At 41.0% G+C, this 22,345-nt stretch overlaps 1 protein-coding gene and 1 pseudogene across 3 annotated transcripts; one reads left to right on the plus strand and one right to left on the minus strand.

The window, feature by feature from the left end:
• Nucleotides 1-391: 391 nt before the first annotated feature.
• LOC118857981 lies at nt 392-6,763 on the minus strand (annotated as a pseudogene).
• Nucleotides 6,660-21,479, plus strand: LOC118856711. Of its 3 annotated transcripts, XM_036767147.1 has the most exons (9): nt 6,660-6,809; nt 8,182-8,251; nt 9,338-9,811; nt 11,550-11,639; nt 12,685-12,915; nt 13,257-13,279; nt 15,582-15,697; nt 16,974-17,020; nt 17,635-21,479. In XM_036767147.1, the coding sequence occupies exons 3-9, from the start codon at nt 9,368-9,370 to the stop codon at nt 18,790-18,792; spliced, it is 2,109 nt and encodes a 702-aa protein (XP_036623042.1). In that variant the 5' UTR covers nt 6,660-6,809; nt 8,182-8,251; nt 9,338-9,367; the 3' UTR covers nt 18,793-21,479. The 3 variants fall into 3 exon arrangements, with proteins under 3 accessions (XP_036623042.1, XP_036623043.1, XP_036623044.1); XM_036767148.1 differs by lacking the exon at nt 8,182-8,251; XM_036767149.1 differs by lacking the exons at nt 6,660-6,809; nt 8,182-8,251 and adding an exon at nt 7,743-7,789.
• Nucleotides 21,480-22,345: the final 866 nt, after the last annotated feature.

Raw genomic sequence — 22,345 nt, forward strand, 5'->3', positions numbered from 1 at the left:
TGGTCAATGGAGCAGATTGGTAAACAAGAAGCAAGTAAAAATACTAGAATGCCGCTTGATAAACCTATCCAAAGTCTATCAGGGTTAGGCATCACTGAATCAATATATCTGTGGTTGTGTACGATGTTCTCCTGGTTCTGCTCTGCTCACTTAGCATCATATCATATAGGGCTTTCCAGGTTATTATGAAGTCTGTATCTTCCCCATGTCTTTTTTTTTATGGTGCCAATTTAAATAGATTTTATTCTCCAGGACAAGGATTGCATTTCCACTCGTTTACAGTACTGATAAAGTGCGATGTTGTTCACTTTTCTCCCTCTGCACACATTCAAGTATTCAGCATGCCCAGATTTACACAGTAGCTTAAATGTTACTTTTAAACTGCATCTGCCTTAGCTACAAATTTGAGTCCTTCAATTTTTGGAAAGCTGCGTGGAATGCTCTTTCTTCTGGTGTGTTTAGTCGACCTCTTCAATGGTGGGTCCAGAAGAAGCACCTCCAGATGGGGCTGCTCCACCCCCTGGGAACCCACCAGACATGCCTCCTGGCATGCCCCCTGCACTCTGGTACAGCTTAGCAATGATGGGGTTGCAGACCTTCTCCAGTCCTTTCTGCTGATGCTCAGATTCTTCCTTCTCAGCAGTCTGGTTCTTATCCAGCCAGTTGATTATTTCATTCCATTTGTCAAGGATCTCCTGTTTGTCTTCATCCCCAGTCTTGCCTTGCAGTTTCTCATCCTCTACGGCGGCCTTCATGTTGAAAGCGTAAGATTCAAGAGAATTCTTGGAAGACACCTTGTCTCTCTGCTTCTCATCCTCAGCCTTGTATTTCTCAGCCTCCTGGACCATGCGCTCAATGTCTTCTTTGCTCAGACGTCCTTTGTCATTGGTGATGGTGATCTTGCTCTCCTTGCCTGTGCTCTTATCCACAGCAGAAACATTGAGGATGCCGTTTGCATCAATGTCAAATGTGATTTCAATCTGGGGAACTCAAATTTGTCAAGCAGGGTGTTATCCTCCGTCATTGCTCTCTCACCTTCATAAACCTGAATAAGCACACCAGGCTGGTTGTCTGAGTAGGTGGCAAAGGTCTGTGTCTGCTTGGTGGGGATGGTGGTATTACATTTTATCAGAACGCTCATAATTCCACCAGCAGTCTCAATTCCAAGGGATAGAGGAGTGACATCCAACAGCGGCAAGTCCTGCACATTCTCAGATTTATCTCCAGACAAAATGGCAGCCTGGACAGCTGCACCATAAGCAACAGCCTCATCAGGATTGATAGTCTTGTGGAGTTACTTGCCGTTGAAGAAATCTTGCAGAAGATTCTGGATTTGGGGGATTCGAGGAGAACCACCCACCAGGATGATGTCACGAATCTGTGATTTATCTAGCTTAGTATCTCTTAAGGCCTTTTGCACAGGGTCCAGTGTGCCACGGAAGAGATCAGCAATCAGCTCTTCGAAACAGGCTCGGGTGATTGATGTATAGAAGTCCATACCTTCATAGAGGGAGTCAATCTCAATACTGGCCTGGGTACTGGAAGAGAGGGTATGCTTAGCACATTCATGAGTGGTGTGAAGACGGTGATTGGCCTTCTTCTTCTCACTGATGTCTTCCTTGTGTTTTCTCTTGAACTCGGCAATGAAATGGTTTACCATTCTGTTGTCAAAGTCCTCTCCACCCAAGTGGGTGTCCCCAGCTGTGGACTTGACCTCAAAGATGCCATCTTCAATGGTAAGAATGGAGACATCGAAAGTACCACCTCTCAAAGATCAACATATTTCTCTCGGTACCAGTCTTTTTGTCTAAGCCATAAGCAACAGCAGCAGCGGTTGGCTCACTAATGATTTGGGATACATTGAGACCAGCAATGGCTCCAGCATCTTTGGTGGCCTGATCTTGGGAATCGTTGAAATAGCCTGGTACTGTGACCATGGCATTTGTGACAGTCTTCCCAAGGTAAGTTTCAGCAATTTCTTTCATCTTGGTCAAGACTATAGAAGATACTTCTACTGAATAGAAATTTTTGGTCTCTCCTTTGTATTCCTAGGCCTGCCTGCATCATTCACCAAGGCCAAGGCTTCATGTCTGACTATACAACTGCTTCATCAAATCTCCGACCAATTAGACGTTTGGCATCAAAAACTGGTTGGCAGTGAGTGGAACTAGTGAAGACCTCTCATAAAAAGAACAAATTGAATAAATAGGAATAAATAAGATACTAAGGCCTCTCATGAAATCTACACTTCAGCTTTCTACTTAAGTTTTTTCTGTAAGACAAGTTAGTGACCATAGGATCCCCCGAGAACAAGGATAGGACACAGAATGCTCACCTACTGTGTATTGAGCCCAGTATAAGGGACCCTGGGCTCAGAAGAAGAATGGATGAAAAGCCGGAAAGCCAGGTGCAACGTAGATGTACAAGACCAGTTAGGTAGAAGAATGATGGGAGACAAAATGTAGGGGTGCTGGGGGATATCCATCACAGATGTAAGGGTGATGGGAGGCATCCATTGCAGAAGCAAGGGTGGTGGGAAAGGCTAGTTTGCCACAGATGTGATGAGGTAACCAACAACTGGCTTCTGCTTGTCACAGATAACCAAACCATTTGTCCACTGTCATTGTCACTGAGGTAGATTTATCACTTAAGATGTAAGAATGGTGCTTGTCAAAAATAACCATACCATTTGTTCTTTGCCATTGTCACCGGGTAGATTTATTGCGTCCAGATTGTACCCTTAAAGCCCATGTCTTCAAGCTGAGAGGAAGGAGGTTGGGAGGGGGAATTGCGGTTAGGGACCTATAGAAAAACCCCAATTTTCTGTCTCCATTACACTCTAACACTGAGAGGTGCCTGAGTTGCCCTTTCCCGCGGCATCATAAAAAAATTTCCTTCCCACTTTCACCTTGAGATGCCTCTGCTTTATTTCATTAATTTGTTAATCTGTGCCACACAGTGGGGTTCATTACAACTTGATTCTTTGTGGCATCACCAATTAAATGTTCAGTGTCGGTGAAGGTGACGTAGTTTGGGGTGGTCCTGTTTCCTTGGTCATTAGTAATGATCTCCACTTTCCCATATTGGAAGACTCCCACACAGGAGTAAGTGATGGCAAGATCAGTGACAACTGTGGGTCCCTTCAACACGGTTGCTGGGGAGTTGGAGGTCGTAGCTGACCACTGTGGAAGAAGAAGGGCTGCTGCTGTGCTAAGTAGACCTCTTCCCCATTTCTTATAGCACAATAGTATTCCACTACATTCATATACCACAACTTGTTCAGCTATTCCCCAATTGATGGGCATCCCCTTGATTTCCAATTCTTTCCTACCACAAAAAGAGCTGCTATAAATAATTTGTACATCTGGATCCTTTTCCCATTTGCATGACCTCTTGGGATACAGCCCTAGAAGTAGTATTGCTGGGTAAAAGGATATACACATTTTTATAGCCCTTTGGGTATAGTTCCAAATTGTTCTCCAAAATAGTTGGATCTGTTCACAACTCCACCAACAATGTATTAATGTTCCAATTTTCCCACATCCTCCCCAGCATTGATCATTTTCCTCTTTTGTCATGTTAGCTAATCTGACAGGAGTTATGTGGTACCTAAAAGTTGTTTTGATTTGCATTTCTCTAAACAATAGTGATTTAGAGCATTTTTTCATATGCCTATACATATCTTTAATTTCTTCCTCTGAAAACTGCCTGTTCATATCCTTTGACCATTTCTCAATTGGGAAATTACTTTTATTCCTATAAATTGGGCTGAGTTCCCTGTATATTTGAGATATGAGGCCTTTATCAGAGACATTGGTTGTAAAGATTTTCTCCCAATTTTCTGCTTCCCTCCTAATCTTGTTGCACTGGCTTTGTTTATACAACAACTTTTCAGTTCAGCATAATCAAAATTATCCATTTTGCATTTTATAATGTTCTCTCTCTCTTGTTGGATTGTGAATGCTTCCCTTTCCCATAAATCTGACAGGTAAACTATCCCTGCTCTCCCAAATTGCTTATACTATGAGCTTTTATTCCTAAATCATGTACCCATTTTGACTTTATCTTGGTATATGGTGTGGGTTGCATTTTGATAAGGACAAGCCACTGGTACACCTGAATAGGTGTCAACACAAGTACGTATAAATTTGCATCCTTTATCTTGGAGTAGTAGTCCAATATAATCTATCTGCAGACTACTGAGCTACAGAACTCAGAGAGCTTTGGAGAGATGAGAGAGAGCTGTGGAGAGTGGACACCACAAAGGTATGGAGACCAGAGAACTGAGTGGGGAGATAATGCAAGCAAGCAGACAGTTGGGATTTGTGAGTGTTTATCAGAAGGCCCCAAAAGGGGGGAATGACTTGGTTCTTTGCTATAATACTATGTTATAATTTCCTTGTTGCATTAAGGTGGACTTACTGGTTTTGGAATACAATTACTGCTATGTCTAATTGGGGTTATTGGTTTTGATCCTCTGGTGTCTTAATAAGTGTTATACTTCCCCTGATATCTGCCTAGAGAATGTCTTATACTTTGAGATTCTGAACTATAGAGGCGTGTTCATGGTCTTATTTGAGGTCATGAATCTTGCCTTACTGATACAAAGATGTTGAGGTAATTTGGACTCAGGAGAGACTGCCTCAAATTTTTCATTCAGGTGTATGTCTTGGACTCAGGGGTCCTTAATCAGGAGTCTGTGAACTAGCTTTCTTAAAAATGTATTTTATAGCTATTTCACTATAATTGGTTACCTTGCAATCCTATATTTTCCTTCATGCATTTAAAAACACTATTCTGAGAAGGGGTCCATAGGGTCTGTCCAAATGCCAAAAGGATCCATGACACAAAAAGGTTAAAAACCTCTGCTCTAGGTCCTCTGCTGAGAGGAAGGGACAAGCAGTGCTGTAGGGGGCTTGCAGAGAGAAGGAAAGACTTCCAACAGATACTGAGGGAAGTGAGATAATGAGTCAATGAGGGGGCAATCAAAGGACTGGCATGCCTCAGAGAGCCCTGCTTTGTAGTGGACCTAGGCAGCACAGTTGTATGACTTCCTTCTTCTGTGTTTCAAACCTCTCAAATTCAACATGTCCAAAAGAGAATTCACCTTGTACCCCAACCCCAAAACGATCCCTTCTTCCAAACTTCCTTGTTTCTGTTAAGAGCGCCAGCATCCTTCTAGTCACCCAGCGTCATACATTTAGAGTCATTCTTGACTCTTCCCATCAGTCCCTCCAAGGTACCCCAAACTTCTCCTTCATATCTAATCAGTTCTCTTCCAGTTACAGCTCTGATACCTATCCCCTTCCCTCCACTCTCAAAGCCATTGGAATAACTCAGGCCCTTATGTAATAGCAATTAAGATTGGACTTTTTGTTGTTGACCTTTAATGATTCTGGCCTTTCTTTGAATGGGGCAGATAAAGTGGGATGTTTTTGTATTTCTCAGCGTTGAGAAAATTGGGAGCTACTGATTTGTATCTGATGTGATATTGGGGGTGGGGAACTTCTCCAGGCCCAGCCTGGGTGAGGTCAGGGCCCTCTTGCCCTGAATAGGATATATAAGCACAAAGGTTAGCACTCTCACTCAGAGCTCTGAGATGCAGCAGAAGTGATGAGTGACTCTGGGCCAGCCCTTCTAATGACCTCCACAGCTATACACCCAGATGTTGATAGCTAGGAATTGTACTTGGTCTGTAATACTGGGTGCTGGCTTTTCCCCCTGAACTAGGTGGATGCTATTTGTATGCTGGATTAAAGTAAGATTGTTAACCACTTAACGTTGCTTTCCTTAAGTAAAGCAGATCAAAAGGACCTGTGTTGGCAGCTTTCTGGGTGCTCGTTGTTGGTGGATCTTATACCTCCACAGAAGCTGCTAGCTGGATTGTTGATAACACCTTCTCACCTCTTGCCTGGGCTATCAAAACAGCCATCTAGTTGATCTCCCTGCTTCCAGTCTCTCCCCATCCAATCCATTCTCCACACAATTGCCAAAACCACATTCCTCCCTACAGTGGCTATTCTCTCATTCTTGGAATGCTCCCCCTCCTCCCCTCTGACTCCTCGTTTCCTTCCTGTTCCATTTCAAATCTTACCTTCTGAAAGAACGCTTTCCAGATCCCCCTGAAGGCTAATGCCTTCCCTTGGTTGGTTATTTCCAATTTGTTCTGTTAATAGCTTCTCTGGACATAACTGTTTGCACATTGTGTCCCCCATCAGACTGGGAACTGCTTGAGAACAGGGACTTGTACCTTTCTTTCTTAGCCCCAGCGTTTCGTATGTGCCTAGCACATAGTAGGCACCTGATCAATGTTTACTGACACTGTTAACTGACTGACACAGTTCTCAATAGGTCACGCCCCTACTCAAAGCTCACAGTGGCTCCCTTTTGAGTCTGGAAGAAAAACCCAACTCATCCTAGTGTTTAAAACTCTCCATAATCCATCTCCAACCCACCTTTCCAGATGTGTTCCCTTAATCTTATTCTGCTCCCAGTCCTCAAGATCAAACAAAAAATCTCCAAAGTCTAAAAGAACTGCCGCCTGGGGGTCTGGATTGGAAGGGACCCCGATAGGCTCTGCGGATTGGCCGATTATTGAAAGGGCGTCATCGATCTCGCAAGTGGCCTGAGACTGCCTGCAAAAGGAAAAGTGGAAGTGGTAAACAAGTTTCCGGAAGACCTCTTGGGTGGGGCAGTCTTGCCTTCCTGAGCCTCCAGCCTCCTGCAGCTCCTCCAGCCCTCCGCGGACTCCGTGGGGTCGCATCTCCCCCGTCCTGGCCCTGCCCTCTTTCTCTTCTGGGTCCGACAAGGTGAGACGTTCTCAAGCGGGGTCCAGGGAGGTTGGTGTTGATGGGGGGTGGGGTGGGGGGGCTTTACGGAAAGAACACGGGTTTTGGAGGCAGGGAACCTACGTAGTCACCAGCAAAACGCTTTCCTTCTCTGGGACTCCTCGGACCAAAACTCCCTTTTGAGGTCGCTGCCCCCTTGTATGTGTGCGTCAACTTCCCCACCAGGATGGAAACTCTTTGAGGGCAGGGATTGTCGATCTTTTTGATATTTGTGCTAAGCCAGCGTTTAATAAATGCTTTTTCATTCGTTGTGCATTTACTCAGTTTCCCTATCTATAAAATGAGGGTCGGATTAGAATTCCGGCTCTAAAAACTGTTCATTCTAAAGTGCATTAACCTAGTCGAGGTCCAGGGCTAGGCTGCCTGGTGTCTGTCAGCATTTATTAAGTACCAGCTGTGTGCTAAGCGCTGGGAACGCAGGGAAAGGCAGAAAACAGTCCTCACACCCAAGGAGCCCACAGTCAGATGGGGGAGGCAAGGCACAAACAAGACAAAGACCCCATAAACTGAGGGTAGTCTCTGCTGGAGGGCAGTAAGATTTTAAAGGACTGAGAAAGCATTCTGGCAGACTGTTTGACTTTATTTGAGACTCGAAAGAAACTAGGGAAGCCAAAAGGCAGAGAGGGGAGGGAGAGAGTTTCAGGCCTGGGGGAGGGCCAATGAAAATGCTGTTACCTTGAAGAAAAAAAATGGTTAATGTAATAGGTGTCAGGTGGGCTTGTTTGGCCTTAGGAAAGGACACCAGGAAATGCCTGCTCTGAGGCCTTACATCCCCTTCTTTTGGGTTGTTGTTTTGTCTTTTTTGGTGGGGTTGTTTTGGTTTTTGGTGAGCTTCTCACACAGGGTGGGGGGATCCTGCACTGGAGCTTCTTATCTCTGTGTCCTAGAACAGGGGTCTGGAACTTCACACCCATTTACAAAGGCCTAGACTTTGCTGACGTGTAAGTTATGTCTGTTACTGATTTTTAAAGTTGTATAGCTAGTAACTTTTAAAATTGTATCACTAGTAACACTCAAAGTGATTAAATGACTTCCCTGGATTCTCCAGTGTAGACGTTCTTAACCTGGAATCTTCCCCCACCCATCTGTCAGTACATTTCAGGAAATCTGTGAATTTTGGTGGAAGGAAAAAAATGTCTGTTTATTCTCACTAACCTCTAACTGAAATTGAGCATTTCATTTCCTTCAATTCAACCTTGTTCTGAGGAGCCCTTGGCCTTCACCAGACTGCCAGATGGGTCCATGACACAAAAAGAGTTATGAACCCTACTCCAGTGGGAGCCTGAAAGTTCTCCTCAGCCTTCAGCCTTGTGTGGTCTGTTCCCCTTCTTAGGAAATCAGGAAAATTCAGCAAGATTTCAGAAGAATTTAAGACAACCTGAAAGAGTTGGTGCAAGTCTAAGGTGAGAACCCAGTACACCTCATTCCAGAAATCAAAATATAGTCCTGTTTTTCCCTGTGCACCGCTAAAAATGATCTTTTTATAATAACTAATCATTCTGTCACATCAACCCTCCTTAATATCTTTTCTGTGCACAATATATGACCTACCTACGTTAATATTTTCACCCTTCATCCCATCCAGCACCACTCCAGGTTGAATAGAATCACACCTTCTAAGTCTTCAAGGCTGTTTAGACCTGTCCACCTAACTCCTATCCAAACATCTTCTCAAGACCTATTCCCTTAAACCCCTTTTGAGAAGGAGAGGGACTAGAAGTTTGGTACAACAGCAAGTCAGAGAACCTGAGTTCAGACCCAGTTCTGCTATTTCCTACTACCTGTGAGTAGTAGCAATTTAGAGTTGAAGATCCTTCCCACCCATTAATAGGCCATGTGGCCTCCTATGTCACAGGGAGCCCAAGTTACATGTGGAGGGAGGAGCTTCCTGACAAGAAAAAGAGATTGTGTCACAGAAAATTCTGGGAGAGAGAGAAGGAGAGAGGGAGGGAGAGAGAGAGAGAGAGATGTCATGGATATATGTAGCTGAGGTAACACAGGTCAGCCTCTGGCAGCTGAACAGAGTGTGACAACTGCAGTGAGTTTGTTTTGGAGAAGACCCCACCAGGGGGTTGAGAGGTTTGGGGACAGCGAGGCTCCATGCTGTGATATTATATGCTTTGCTGCTGTGATGAATTGGGTAAATGGCTTGTGGGATGTGATCTCTGGTGTCTGAATAAATGGTTTACTTCTCCTACCTTCTCTGTGGAGACTCTTGTATTCTTTGTGATACAGAACCACACAGGCATTTTGACAATTATCATCTGCATTGTTATTATGCCAGGCTGTGTCACCCGGGGAGAGTTGGACTAGATGGCATGTAAGGTCCCTCCAAGATCATCCAGTGTATGAGCCTAGTCTGAATACCCAGAAATTTGACTCCATGCTCAGTCACTTTTCATCCAAACTTTCCCCAACCATAATTTCAATCCCTAATTCATTTTCAGAATTTCTCTCTTTTACCCTGTTTACCTCGTTGCCCTGTCTAGGAAGCAGAATATAGATGAAGTAAAGTGGTCATGGCGGCCAGACTCCTACCAGAGAACCTCTTGGAAGAACTGACCTGCAGTATTTGTATGGAGCACTTGAAGGATCCAGTCAGCATTCCCTGTGGCCACAGTTTCTGCCGAGGCTGTATCACTGCACTGTGTGACTACTCTGAAGCTCAAGTCCAGGACTCTCTGCCCTGTCCAATTTGTAAGAAGCCTTTTCAGAAGGAAAACATCACTCCCAATTGGCTGCTTTCACAATTAGTCCCCAGCCTGCTCAGCCTAGAACTTGCTGATAAGCAGTCAGAAGATTCCAAACAATCAGTGCTTTATCAACTTTGCAAGCAGCATGGGGAAAAGACCTTTTTCTACTGTGAAACAGATGAGCGGTTCTTGTGCTTTGTGTGCAAGGAGCTCCGAGAGCACAGTACTCATGTTGTCCTGCCAATAGAGGATGCTGCCCAGCCCTACAAAGTAAGAAATTTGCCCTGGTCTTTTCTCCCCCTTGATAGATTGATCTAGAATGAAACCGGTGGATGCAGTAGTCATGGTACCTCCAATCAGAGGTTAGTGGGCAGGTATTTGTTGAGCATTTACTGTGTACCAGGCATTGTGCTAACCTACAGAACTGTGGTTTGGTTGTCCTGTGCCCACCAGGATTGTCACTCTCAAAATCCCCTACTGTCTCACAATGCTACATATCCCAGGCAGTGTGGTGCTCTGAAAAGAACTCTGCATTTCACTTTAGAGTACCTGGGTTAATATCCTGGCTCTTCCAATGTGACCTTGCATGAGTTATGTAACCTATATAGCCTTTATATTCCTGTAAATGAGAGCACTGGACCCTGCAGAATTCTTCTAAATTTATAATTCTATTACTATTACTGTCAGTTAGTCACCAGAAAGGACAGAGGTGGGTAACAGTGATAGAAAGAATAGTGTTTGGGGAGTTTGTGGTCGAAAAGGAGAGGAGGAGGAGTCTGGGATGGTGTACAAAAGAGGGGTACAGGTCGAGTTTGGTTAAGACTTTTAGAGAACAAACCCCTGGAGAACTCCATTTTGAAGATTTATTCAATGAACAGCCATCTGCCTTCACAAAAGGCAGGAATGAACTAAGATTAGAGCTGAAGAGATTTTAAAGAACAGCAGAAAATTTCCCATCATTCACAAGCCTTCAATCAGGGGTTTTCTTCATCCCTGGACAGCTTTTAGGAATAGTCTATAATATCTTCCTTTTGTGTCTAGAAAAATGGAATTCCTGGCTAAGGGTGGTTACTTTCTCTATGACAGTGATGGGATCTGAAAGCCCTGTGGAGTTTTGAAGGAAAACTATTTTCATGGTAATGATGAAGTAATTTTTCTTAGAAAGAGTAGCCACGGTAAAAGGGCTAAGTTAGGGAGGGCTTTGGAAAGATTTCATGGAGTGAATTGAACATGGCCCCAAAGGAAATAGAGGATTGTACTGAGAGGGAGGAAAGGTAAGGAACACGCCAGGAGGGGTGAAGGAACATAAGGAAGAGCATACTGTAATCTCATTAGTGCCTGTGATCTGGCCCCTGTCTGTATCACTAACTCTGAATCTTATGTCAAGCTTTAAGGCTGTCCTAATGTAATTGCTAACTTTTTTACTTATCCTCTTCCTGTATTTAACCATGGTCATCTTCTCCTCCATCTTCATATCGCATTTCAATCCCTTTCTCCATGGAGAGTGTTGGAAGCATACTAGTCAGTTTTTGCTCAGACTCATAAACTGTCACCACTCTGAAGCTCCTTCAATAATCTAGTCCAGTCGCCTCAATTTATTTTTTTAAATTTTTAGTCTTTATTCTGTATTTGATAAACACCAGTAATTGCATGAACATTTCTGTATACAAAGAAGGGAAAATGGTTACATGGGAAGTGATGAATCTCTCTTGTGTTCAGCTTCTTTTTTCAAGTTGTACATAATAAATTCAACAGATTAGTTCCTAAGTCATCCTGCTTGTCTGTGTCTCCCTCTGAACTTCTCTCAGTTCTCGTCTGTGCATTTTCTTCAGTGCTTCCTTGATGGCATTTTCTTTATTTTTCTTTTTTGAGCTTCACTATCACTAGCCCCCTATATGTTATTTGTATGCTATCAAAGGTACTTTCTAGCTCTGTATACCATGACCCTCTCATGAAGAGATGTTGAAATTGCATTTTGTCAGTAGGAAAGTAACTCTCCTTTCTACAGGATGAAATTCAGAGAGAGCTGGAAAGTCTGAAGGAATCCAAAGAAAAAATTATGCATTTGAAGGAAAACAATATGTTCCAGGCACTGCTGGTAGGCACCTCATGATTCCTTCTCCCCATCCCCCACCCCCAAAAGAAGTGGTGCTGTCTTTCAGGAGCCCAGTGTCTCTGGATTATTTGCTTAGAGACCTGGAAAGAAGAATATGACCCTCCAGGGTATGGAAGAAGTGCTCTTTCCCATGTTCCTAAGATAATCAAAGAGGGGTGAAGAAAGTGTCTTTATGCAAATTTTACTTATATGTCTTTATGCAAATTAATCTGTCTTCTCCTTAATTTTCATCTTTGTTAAATGGGGATGAAATCCTATTTGACACCCCCACTTGTCTTATAAGACTGTTGTAAATTTAAATGAGGTAATAGAGCTCTAAATTCTTTGAAGAATACTATGCACTTGTAAAATTATTATTGATAAGAAAATCTGGTCCATCAGGGATAGGTCCAAGGCAGTGAAGGGCTTGGATGAGATGGCAGAACTAGAGAATAATGAAAACCCTAGGGGAGATAGACATGGGAATGTTTTTATGGCTTCTCATCTTTCCACTGATACCCATCTTCCTACTTTATTGTACCACTCCCTTCCATACAGTACTCAAGGCCAATCTGGTCCTTCTTTTCCATAAGTTTCACATGATAGAAAAGTAAGCAGAAGACCTGAGACTATATGGATCAGAAGGCACCGTGTTAATTATATGCCATAGATCGATGTGACGCTATGTCATAAATTCTCAAATCCTGAAACTGAGAGTCCAGGCAAGAAACGGGAGGAGTGAAATTCTAAGAATCATCATGCTATCCTTTTTTCCCTTTTGGTCAATGGGAATGAGACTCTAGATTAGGAGTTTTTAACCTTTTTTGGGCCCTGTACCCCTTTGGCACTGTGGTGAAATGTAATTATACTTTGCCTCATTGCTTACGTTCATAATCCAAGAAATTCAGTAAGGAATTGGTCAAAATAAAGATGTAGGGGCTTTTTTTCCAATCCAAATTTGTATCTATTGACCTTTGGGGCATCCATGGACCCCAGATTAAGAACTCCTGCTCTGGACTAAAGAACATTTTCCACTTCATTTCTACAGAACCAAATCCAAGACAAAAAACTAAGGATTGTGTCTGAGTATCAACAGTTCCGGGAGTTCCTTGATACGCAGGAACAACTCCTCTTGGCCCAAATGGAGGAGCTGGAGAAGGACATCACCTGTAAGAAAGAGCAACATGTCACCCAAGTCTCTGAAAAAATATCTCATCTTGAAAAATTAATAAATAAAATGGAGGAGAGAGCTTCTAAGACTCCAAGTGAAATCCTTAAGGTGAGAAACAAGAGAATATACCGTCTGTGCCCCAGATGGTGAGTATAATTGGTGTATTACAGAATAGAAACTGACATGAAAGAAGACATGAATTGAAATTGAACCAATGACAATATACAACTGGATGAATTTCCAGTGGCCAGAAGCATGAGGTAGTAGAACATAAAGGGAATTAATGATATTGAGAATTGCAGGGATTTGTAGGTGTGGAGTGAGCATCTGGAACACCTGGGGGAAAAAAACAAAAATTAGTTTTGTTACTCTCTCTAGGGATTTGTTCCATATCCAGTGGAGAATGGCTATAGAAAAACTGACATTTTTTTTTCCCCTCTCTTCCATAGATCAGAAAACAACTGGAAGAAAGGTAGGTGTTCTTAGCTGGGTTTTTTCCTCTGTGTGTATTCTCTATCTCTCATTCTTTTGTGGATATCCAATAAGTAAGTCAGTTTTTTTTTCTCCTTGTCAGTCTGATAGAATACCTTCAATACAAGAATTTGTACTTCTGTTTTTTTAAAAAATTTCCCAAACATTTATTCAGTGTCTAACAGGTACAGAACACTGGGATAGTTTTTGTAGGAGATAGAAAATCCCAGTCCCAGTGGGTTTACAATTTAATAAGGGGTTAAGATGTAAAAAAATCTTGATGTGTACAACATTATATAAGGATGTAAGAGACCTATGCAAAGTGCCACATAATAATCCAGTCTTTGCTTGAAGATGCCCCGTGACGGAAGACCCACTATATGCCAAAGCAATCCATTCTGCATCACATGCTCCCTGAGTCTTCTCTAGGTTTCTCCTTTCTATCAGCTGGTCTCCACATGGAATGAACTTGAGGTGTGTTTCACCTTGCCCTCCTCTAGACGCTGTCCAGTTTATCAGTGTCCTTTGTAAAATGTGGTGCTGAGAACTGAATATGATACTCCAGACATGTAGACTGACCAGGACAAAGTACAGTGGGACAAACACTTCCTTACTCCTGGGAGCTATTTCTCTTTCATGTTCATTAAATACAAAGATTACATTAGCTTTTTTGGTTGCTCTGTAACATTGTTAAACCCTCATTTCCATCCCCCCCCCCCCCCACCTATCTTATCTAATTCTACTACCAGCTAGTCCACATCTTTTCCATCTTTCTCACAAGCATAGCATAAGAAACTTTATGAAATATTTTGCTAAGAGTATCTTTAAACTATACATTACCTCTGTCTACCAGTTTAGTAGACTATTGAAAAATTAAAATAAAATTAGTTTCTTATTATTTGTGCTTGGTAAAGCCATGGTGGTTCCTCGTTAACACCTTTTCCTTTTCTAGATGTTCACCAAGCATTACTTGAATCATACATTCTATAATTTGACCAGGAATTGAAATTAAATTCATTTGGCTGTAAATTACAAGCTACTTTCTCTTCCCGATTTTGAAAACTGGGGCATTTACACTCTCCAATCATGTAGTAGTTCTTCTGTTCTCTAAGATTTTATCAAAACCATTGTTTCAGCATTCATGTTTGCCAGGGTTTTCAGTACCTAAGGAAGTAGTTCTTCTGGGTCCAGTGACATGCTGTGGTTGAGGGGCTTCCTTCTGTGACATCCAGTTAGAGATAGGTCCTTTAGGCAGTTGGAAATGCCCATCTGAGTCAGAACTAGAGATCAAGATTTTAGAATCATCTAAATAGAGATGGTAGTTGTAGCTGTGGGAATAAATGACAATACCAAGAGACCATCAGATAAGAAGAAAAAAAACATACACATGCATATATTTGGTTAGAGTTTTCTTCCTCTGTTTTGTCTCCCCCTGAGTTAGGTATCAAGACAATGTTTCTATCACATTTGGTAGGATACTATATTTTCTGATTTTTGCAAGCAGTTGATGTAATATTGAAATTAGTCTTTCAACGTTTGATAGCCCTTCCTTGTACGTCTATCTGGGCCCAAATTTTTGTTGTTGCTGTTGCTTTTCCCCCTTTGGAAGCCTGTCTGTGACTTGTTCAGTTTCTTTTTCTGAGATTGGGTTATTTAAATTCTCTATTTCTTGATTTTTTAATATAGACATTTTATATTTTTGTTAATATTCATCTATTTTGTTTTATCTTTCAGTTTTCTCAGCGTATGATTGGGCAGGTAGATGGCTCAATGGATAGGGTGCTGAGCCTGAAGTCAGGAAGACTCATCTTCCTGAGTTCAAATCTGGCCTCAAACACTCTCTAGCTGTGTGCCCCTGGGCAAGTCACTTAATCCTCTTTGCCGCAGCTCCTCACCTGCAAAATGAGCTGGAGAAGGAAATGGCAAACCACTCCAGTATCCTTGCTAAGAAAACTGCAAATGGGGTCACAGAGAGTCAGACATGACTGACCAACAACGGTTTCCTTTTATTCTTTTGAATTTGGTGTGTATTTTTTCATTTGATGAAAGATAGAGTTAATGGTTTGATCTGAGGTGGTCGTAGGGAGCAGGTAGAATGTGGACCAGTAATATAGTCTTTATTTTTTTTTAAACTGTGTGGCTATTATTCTATAGGAATTTGTTTCTCATCTTTTGAATCTATTTTGTGTGTTTCTAACTGTTTTTGAGTTGGAAGTGAGGAAAACTGGATTTGGCCAGAACCTTTCATTCCTATTTTTCCTGAAGGCCCTTCTCATGTTCTCTATTGACCTGTTTCTCCTCAGGTGGGAAAAAGAACAGGTCTTGACCGTGTTCACCGCATCCCAAGACCTAGAAGAAAGAGTGTGTGCATTCACTGGAAAGATAGATGCCTTGGAGGAATCCATGAGAAGTTTCAAAGGTAAGGAGAATGACCCATAGCATCTTAGGGACATTAGTGTTCATCTAGTTCAGTATCTGTGTTTGACAGAAGAAAAAGCCTAGCTCCGAAGCCTAAAACAGTTCTTGTTTCCCCAGCTCCTAGTGTGGGGATGCAAGTGAGCTTGAATTCATGGGCTATTTTCTGGTCAAAGGATAGGAACAGGCAGTTTTCAGAGGAAGAAATTGAAGCTATCTATAGTCATATGAAAAAATGCTCTAAATCACTATTGATTAGAGAGATGCAAATGAAAACAACTCTGAGGTATCACATGACACCTATCAGATTGGCTAACATGGCAAAGCAGGAAAATGATAAATGTTGGAGAAGATGTGGGAAAGTTGGAACACTAGTTCATTGTTGGTGGAGCTGTGAGCTGACCCAACCATTCTGGAGAGCAATTTGGAACTATGCCCAAAGGGCTATAAAAATGTGCGTGCCCAGCAATAGTGCTTCTAGGGCTATATGCCAAAGAGATTATAAAAATGAGAAAAGGACCCATATGTACAGAAATATTTATAGCAGCTCTCTTTGTGGTGGCCAAGAACTAGAAATCGAGGAGATGCCCATTAATAGGGGAATGGCTGAACAAGTTGTGGTATATGAATGTAATGGAAAGACTTATGTGAACTGATGCTGAGTGAAGTGAGCAGAACCAGGAGAACATTGTACACAGTAACAGTCACAGTGTGCGATGACTGATTTTGATACACTTAGCCCTTCTCAGCAATGCAAGTACCTAAAACAGTTCTAAAGGACTCATGATGAAAATGCCATCCACATCCACAGAAAGTACTATGGAGTCTGAATGCAGAGCAAAGCAGACTTTTTTCTGTTTTTCTTTTGTTGTTTTTTCATTCTCATGGTTTCTCCTGTTCATTATAATTTTTCTATACAACAGGACTAATGTGAAAATATGTTTAATAGGAATGTATATGTGGTGCCTATATCAGATTGCCAGCCATCTTGGGGATGGAGGGGAGAGGGAGGGGGAGAAAATTTCAAAGTTATGGAAGTGAATGTTGATAACTAAAAATAAATACATTAATTAAGAAGAAATAATAATAAAAATAAAATTGATGGGCTATTTTCTGTAGCTGCTGAGCCCCCAAGAGAGTATAATGACTTGCAACAGGTCAGACTGCCTTCTCTTTTCGCAGAGAGCCCTCCTATGTCCCGAAAAAGTCCTTTCCCTATTAATGAGATGGGCAAATGATGGAAACCTTCAAACTCACTCTGTTCTTTCTCTCTCTCCTAGCTCCATGGCTACAATTTCACCTTCAGAATGAGACAACTAAGAAAGAGGTTTGGCATACACTTTTGCAATTTTCTCATGTATTTATCAGTGTTCTAATGAGCCAATGGATCCATCTTTGCAAAGGTAGAGTCACTGATTAGGAAGCTAGCCCTCAAGTGTCAACGATTGATGGATATTCCACCAGTTACTATTACCCCATTGTCTTACCCTTACATCTTGGTTCTCTCCTTTATCTAAATGGAAAGTACATTATTGAGAAGCTATTTGTCATGCCCCGCCCCCCAAAAAATCCCCCAAAATATGGTCCACTCTTAGTTTTCCATTTTTTCCAGGGTAGAATTTCAAAACTCACCTTATTCTTCTCTGTCTAAAATGGGTATAACCCTAGAAATATTAAGAACCCTTGATTTAAAGGGAAGCACCACCTGAGCATGTGTGTATCTGACCACTACCAAGCCAAACAAGTTACGTTTGGATTATCTCTACCCCACTTCTTTTCCAACACAGAATTGAAGGTTAAGTGTGAAAATAAGGGAGTTGAGATTTTTAGAAATTGTGGAAGATCTGACTTTTCCTTCCCAGTAAATCCACCTCTCCTATCCCTCTTCTTTCCCTCATGTGCCTATCTCAGTCTCCATCCATCATGTCTCTTTTCTCCTAGATATGCCACACAGTGGAGCAGATGTTATACCAACTTTCCACTGAAATAATAACCCAGTGCAAGCTGAAAAATCATCAAGGATTCATTTCTGAAGTACACGTGTCTGAAATACTAGAGTGGGTGGTCCTGGGACAATTAAAAGAAGTATCTTCCAAATTGAGGATGCAAATGAAGACTAGCCCCTTGAGAGTAGCTGTGATTGGAAATGATTCCCTGAGTGATTCATTAATCTGTAGTCTGTGTATGTCGACTGTTCAGGTAACCACAGGAGGTTTTTCTGCCTTCAGGGGTGTCTTCACAATCCCCTTTGAAGCTGAGTTTCAAAACCTACCAGATATTGAGACATATATGGAATCGGTACCAACTTACCTGAAGGAGATAGATTGTGACCATTTTGATGTTGTCATCATTATTTTCAATGCCAGCTTTAAATCTATTCATACCAGCCTAGCAGTGGAGCTCCACAATATGGGGAAGAAGGTCTACTTCATTGCAATGAAGACACAATCCATCTCTGCACCCCGAGGCCGATCATGTAATACGAGAAATACAAATCTATCTGTATGGAACCTGGAAAGGATAGGTATAATTAATCCTCAGGTATTCCTGATCTCTTTCATGAATGGTGTATCTGACTCTGCAGCTTTTTCTAATGTCCTTATGACATTTAAAAACCAGAGGGTGGTCAAGGCTCAGACTTTGATGGATTACTTTTCTCATATCTGTGTAGATGCCATTGAGAGGAAGAAGACTGCCCTGCAGGGGATAATTGGAGTGGAATCTTTGATGGTGGCCCTACAGGTCTCTGCTAGTTCTGGGGTTTTAGCCCAGCTCAGGACCTGTCTGAGTCATTATCGAAGGTTCTTTGGGGTAGATGATCTTTCCCTCACCAATCTGGCTCAGATGTTTGGTTGGAACATAATGGAATTACAGGCCATCACCAAGTCCTGGAATTTGGAGGCACTTATAAAAGACAATCAAAAGTTAGCTATTATAGTCACAAAGGTTGAGGTAGCAAAGCTTCTTCACCAACACAGTTACCAAGAATTAAATAATCAAGCTCATGACATACATAACTATTTTCTTGAAATAGTGGCCAATGATGCAATGACAATTTTCCTGAAACTATGGCTGGAGCTGTCTAAAGAAGCCAGTTGATCTTGTAGGTCTCTGAAATTATGGCCAATCCCCGGCAATTTTCCTTCCATCCAAAATCCTTCATCTGTTTATCTTCCAAGTACTGCACCCAGATAGCTTCTTGAACTTCCACATCATTGTCATAGATGACTGACATAATTAGTAATTTTTGTATACAACCAAACCAACCACTTGGTTTTAAGGGCTGTCAACACTTTCTTCTGTTCAAAGTTGGTCTTCCAGTCCCACAAGGAAGTTTCATGAGAGTGCAGGACCTCTAAGCCATACCTTTACCACCTATATCTCTCATAACAAGCTCCCACTCTGGGATCAATCAGTGTCAGAGACAGATTTGAGCCAGTTCACCAATCTCCCAGGTCAGGATTTCTTCCCCTGATCCCTAAGTTTAACTTTAATCCACAAGTATTTATTGATGAACCCTTATCATGCTAGATGGTGTGGGAAATACAGAGAAGCACAAGGAGTTTCTGCCTTCTGGGATATTATAATCTAATTAAGGAAATCATAGGACCTTGTATTGGAAGGAAACTTGGATGTTAATTAGTCCAAGTCCCATTTAAAAATCTCCATTGTAATAGCCCTGATAAAAAACATCAAGTCCAGTCCAGGAAGTGAGTACCTCACAAGGCACCTTCTTCCACTTTTGCCTGACTTTGACTTTTGATTATGGGAAAGCATTTTGTTCAAGGAGCAAAACGTTGCCTTAAAAGTTCTCTTCCAAAACTATCTCCCATCCACACATCAAAAACATTCAAAATGCCTCAAAAGGTGTGACAATACAAAACCATTTATATCAGTCCATTTTATTGGAAAATAAAGTGGGTGCCCATCATTTGGTGACTGCACATAGACAGGGATATAACAGAATATCTCACTGTAAGCAATAATAAATATGATAGACTCAGAGAAACATGGAAAGATTTTTCTAAATTGATATAGAGTGAAATGAGCAGGACCAGGACAGTTTACACAATGATAATAGTAGTGTAAAGGAAAATGATTTTAAAACACATCACTGATCAATGCAATTACCAATTATTATTCCGTAAGACTGATGATGAAGCATGTTTCCCAGCTTGGCAGAAAGGTGATGGACAGAGATACAGAGTGGGACATCAATTTTTCAGACCTAGCTCATGATTTCTTTTCCTTAACTATATTTACTTGTTACAATGGAGAACTCCTATAGAGGAGGGTTTGGAGTTGGAAGAGGACACTGGTGATAGTAATGCAGAAAAAGAAAAAAACCTCAGTGAAATATCTTAAAATACAAAGAAGAAAGCAGTGAGAAGTTCAAAAGAGGACATAGATAAGCTGGGAAGTTTTATTGTCGTTAAATTTAATATACACTTTAACACTATGAAAGTTTAAGATTGCATAGACGATCATCTTTTATGTTCTTTGCATATTGAAATGTTCATTTATTAATGTTTATAATAACAAAACTTTTAAACAAAAGTAAGATATGAAAACAGAGAGAATCTTGTTAGATGGCCTTCAGATAATAAACATTAGGAGAGCCATGAAACAGGGAGACAAATGTCACCAAAGGTATTCACTGCTGTCATAGAGGAGATCCAGTATAACATCTAAGGTGAAAAGTGGTTTCCTGTGGATGGGGAGGTCCTACAAATTTTGTGAATTATATTTTGCTGTTTTTATGAGGCTTCATAATGTTAGTGCCCTAGAAGAAAGCTGCAACCACTCAAAAAAAATTTATTTTTGGAGGGGGGAGGTTAAGTCAATTGGGGGTAAGTGACTTACCCATGGTCACACAGCTAGTAAATGTGTCAAATGTCTGAGGCCCTATTTGAACTCAGGTCCTCCTGACTCGGGGCTGGTGCTTTACTCACTTTGCCATCTAGCTACCCTCACTCAAAAATTTTAACCTGATAAACCATACCAGAAAGACCAAGTGGATGAAGATGTCTATTGCCAAAGAAATTCAGAAAATAGAGACAGCTAAACAAGAAATAGAGTCACTGTTATTTGCAGATATTTGGAAGTTCCTTGAGAGCCAACTAAGTTATTGAAATAATAATTTCCCTAAAGTAATAAATATAAAATAGGCCCATAAAAATCATCAAGCTTTCTGTACATTACTGACAAGCCTCCATAGGAAAAGACAGAAAAAGAAATTTCATTAAAAAAAGCTACAAAATGTATATAATATCCAGAAATTCACCTACCAAAACATACTTGGGATACATATGAATACTACAAAACACTCTTTATGGAAATAAAGGAATTAAAAGAAGAAAATTAATTATTCATGGTTGGGCTGTATTAAAATAATAAAAATGATAGTATTTAAATTAATTTACAGATTGTATTGATAATGTATTTTTGCTTAATGTGAAGATCTTCCCCATCCATTAATAGACTCATGAGACCTGCTTAAGTCACATGTGGTGAGAGGTGCTTGCTGAACAAGTAAAACAGGAAAGGGTGGAGCACAAAGGAAGTTAGTGGAACTTAGAGAAAGTAAGGTTAGAGCTGAGGAAGAGAGAGGAGGCAAGCTAGCTGTGCTATGAGTGTTTGTGGGAAGGTGGCGGGGAGGCTTTGAGATAGAGTTGCTCTATGTAGTGATAATGTGTACTAACTTCTTTGCTGCTATGGTGGATTTGGTTTGCTGGTTGGTATTTGGCTTTCTGGTGTCTGAATAAATGCTTTGCTTCTGTCTTCTACATGGAGAGTCTGTTGTATTTTGCGATTCACAACCACACTGGCATATTCATAGCAATATCAATCATTGTGAATATTGCCTTGGCAATACACAGATTTAGTTCTAAACCATTCAAATTAGCAAGGAATTGCTTTATAGCAATTGGAAAAAAAATAAATTCATCTGGAGAAACAAAAGGTAAAGGAAAATAGTGAGAAAAAAGTAAAAATGAAAGAGGCCTCAGTATCAGATCTCAAGTTCAAAACAAAACAAAACAAAGGCTATAAAGGGAAGAGTAATCAAAATACTTTGTATTGGTTAAAAAAATAGAAAAGTTGGCCAATGGAGCAGATTGGTAAACAAGAAGCAAGTAAAAATAGTAAAATGCTGCTTGATAAACCTATGAATTACCAACTATTAGGGTAAGGACTCCTTTATTTGACAAAAACTTGGGAAAACTGGAAAGCAGTCTGGCAGAAATTAGGTTTAGGCCAACAACTTACACCATACACACTAAGCTTTAAATGGCTACAAGACATAAATACAAGCAATCATGCATTAGAAAAGAAGGGAAAGAGATACTTTTTACGTCTATGGATAGGGGGAGAATTATTAACTGAGTAAGGGATAGAAATGAGTGAAAATAAAGGGAGCAAATTTGCACAAAATTTAAAAGCTTTTGCAGAAACAAAATTGATGTCATTATAATTAGAAGGGAAATAGCTAATGGGGCTAGAGCCTTTACAAGTAAATTTCTCTCATAAAGGTCTGATATGCAATTACAATTAGAAGGGAAATATATCCAGAAAAAATCCAGGAACTTTCTCAGGGAAAAAAATACAATCTCATATACAAGATACATAAGGAACTAATTCAAATTTATGAGAA

This window comes from Trichosurus vulpecula, chromosome 7, assembly GCF_011100635.1.
Source record: "Trichosurus vulpecula isolate mTriVul1 chromosome 7, mTriVul1.pri, whole genome shotgun sequence".
NCBI lineage: Eukaryota > Metazoa > Chordata > Mammalia > Diprotodontia > Phalangeridae > Trichosurus > Trichosurus vulpecula.

What these genes read in the sequence shown, in the direction of transcription:
- LOC118856711 (XM_036767147.1), top strand. Translation starts at nt 9,368, where the DNA reads ATGGCGGCCAGACTCCTACCAGAGAACCTCTTGGAAGAACTGACCTGC. An exon ending in ATATGTTCCAGGCACTGCTG is followed by an intron (nt 11,640 to 12,684) that starts GTAGGCACCTCA and finishes TCATTTCTACAG; the next exon opens with AACCAAATCCAAGACAAAAA. An exon ending in CTCCAAGTGAAATCCTTAAG is followed by an intron (nt 12,916 to 13,256) that starts GTGAGAAACAAG and finishes TCTCTTCCATAG; the next exon opens with ATCAGAAAACAACTGGAAGA.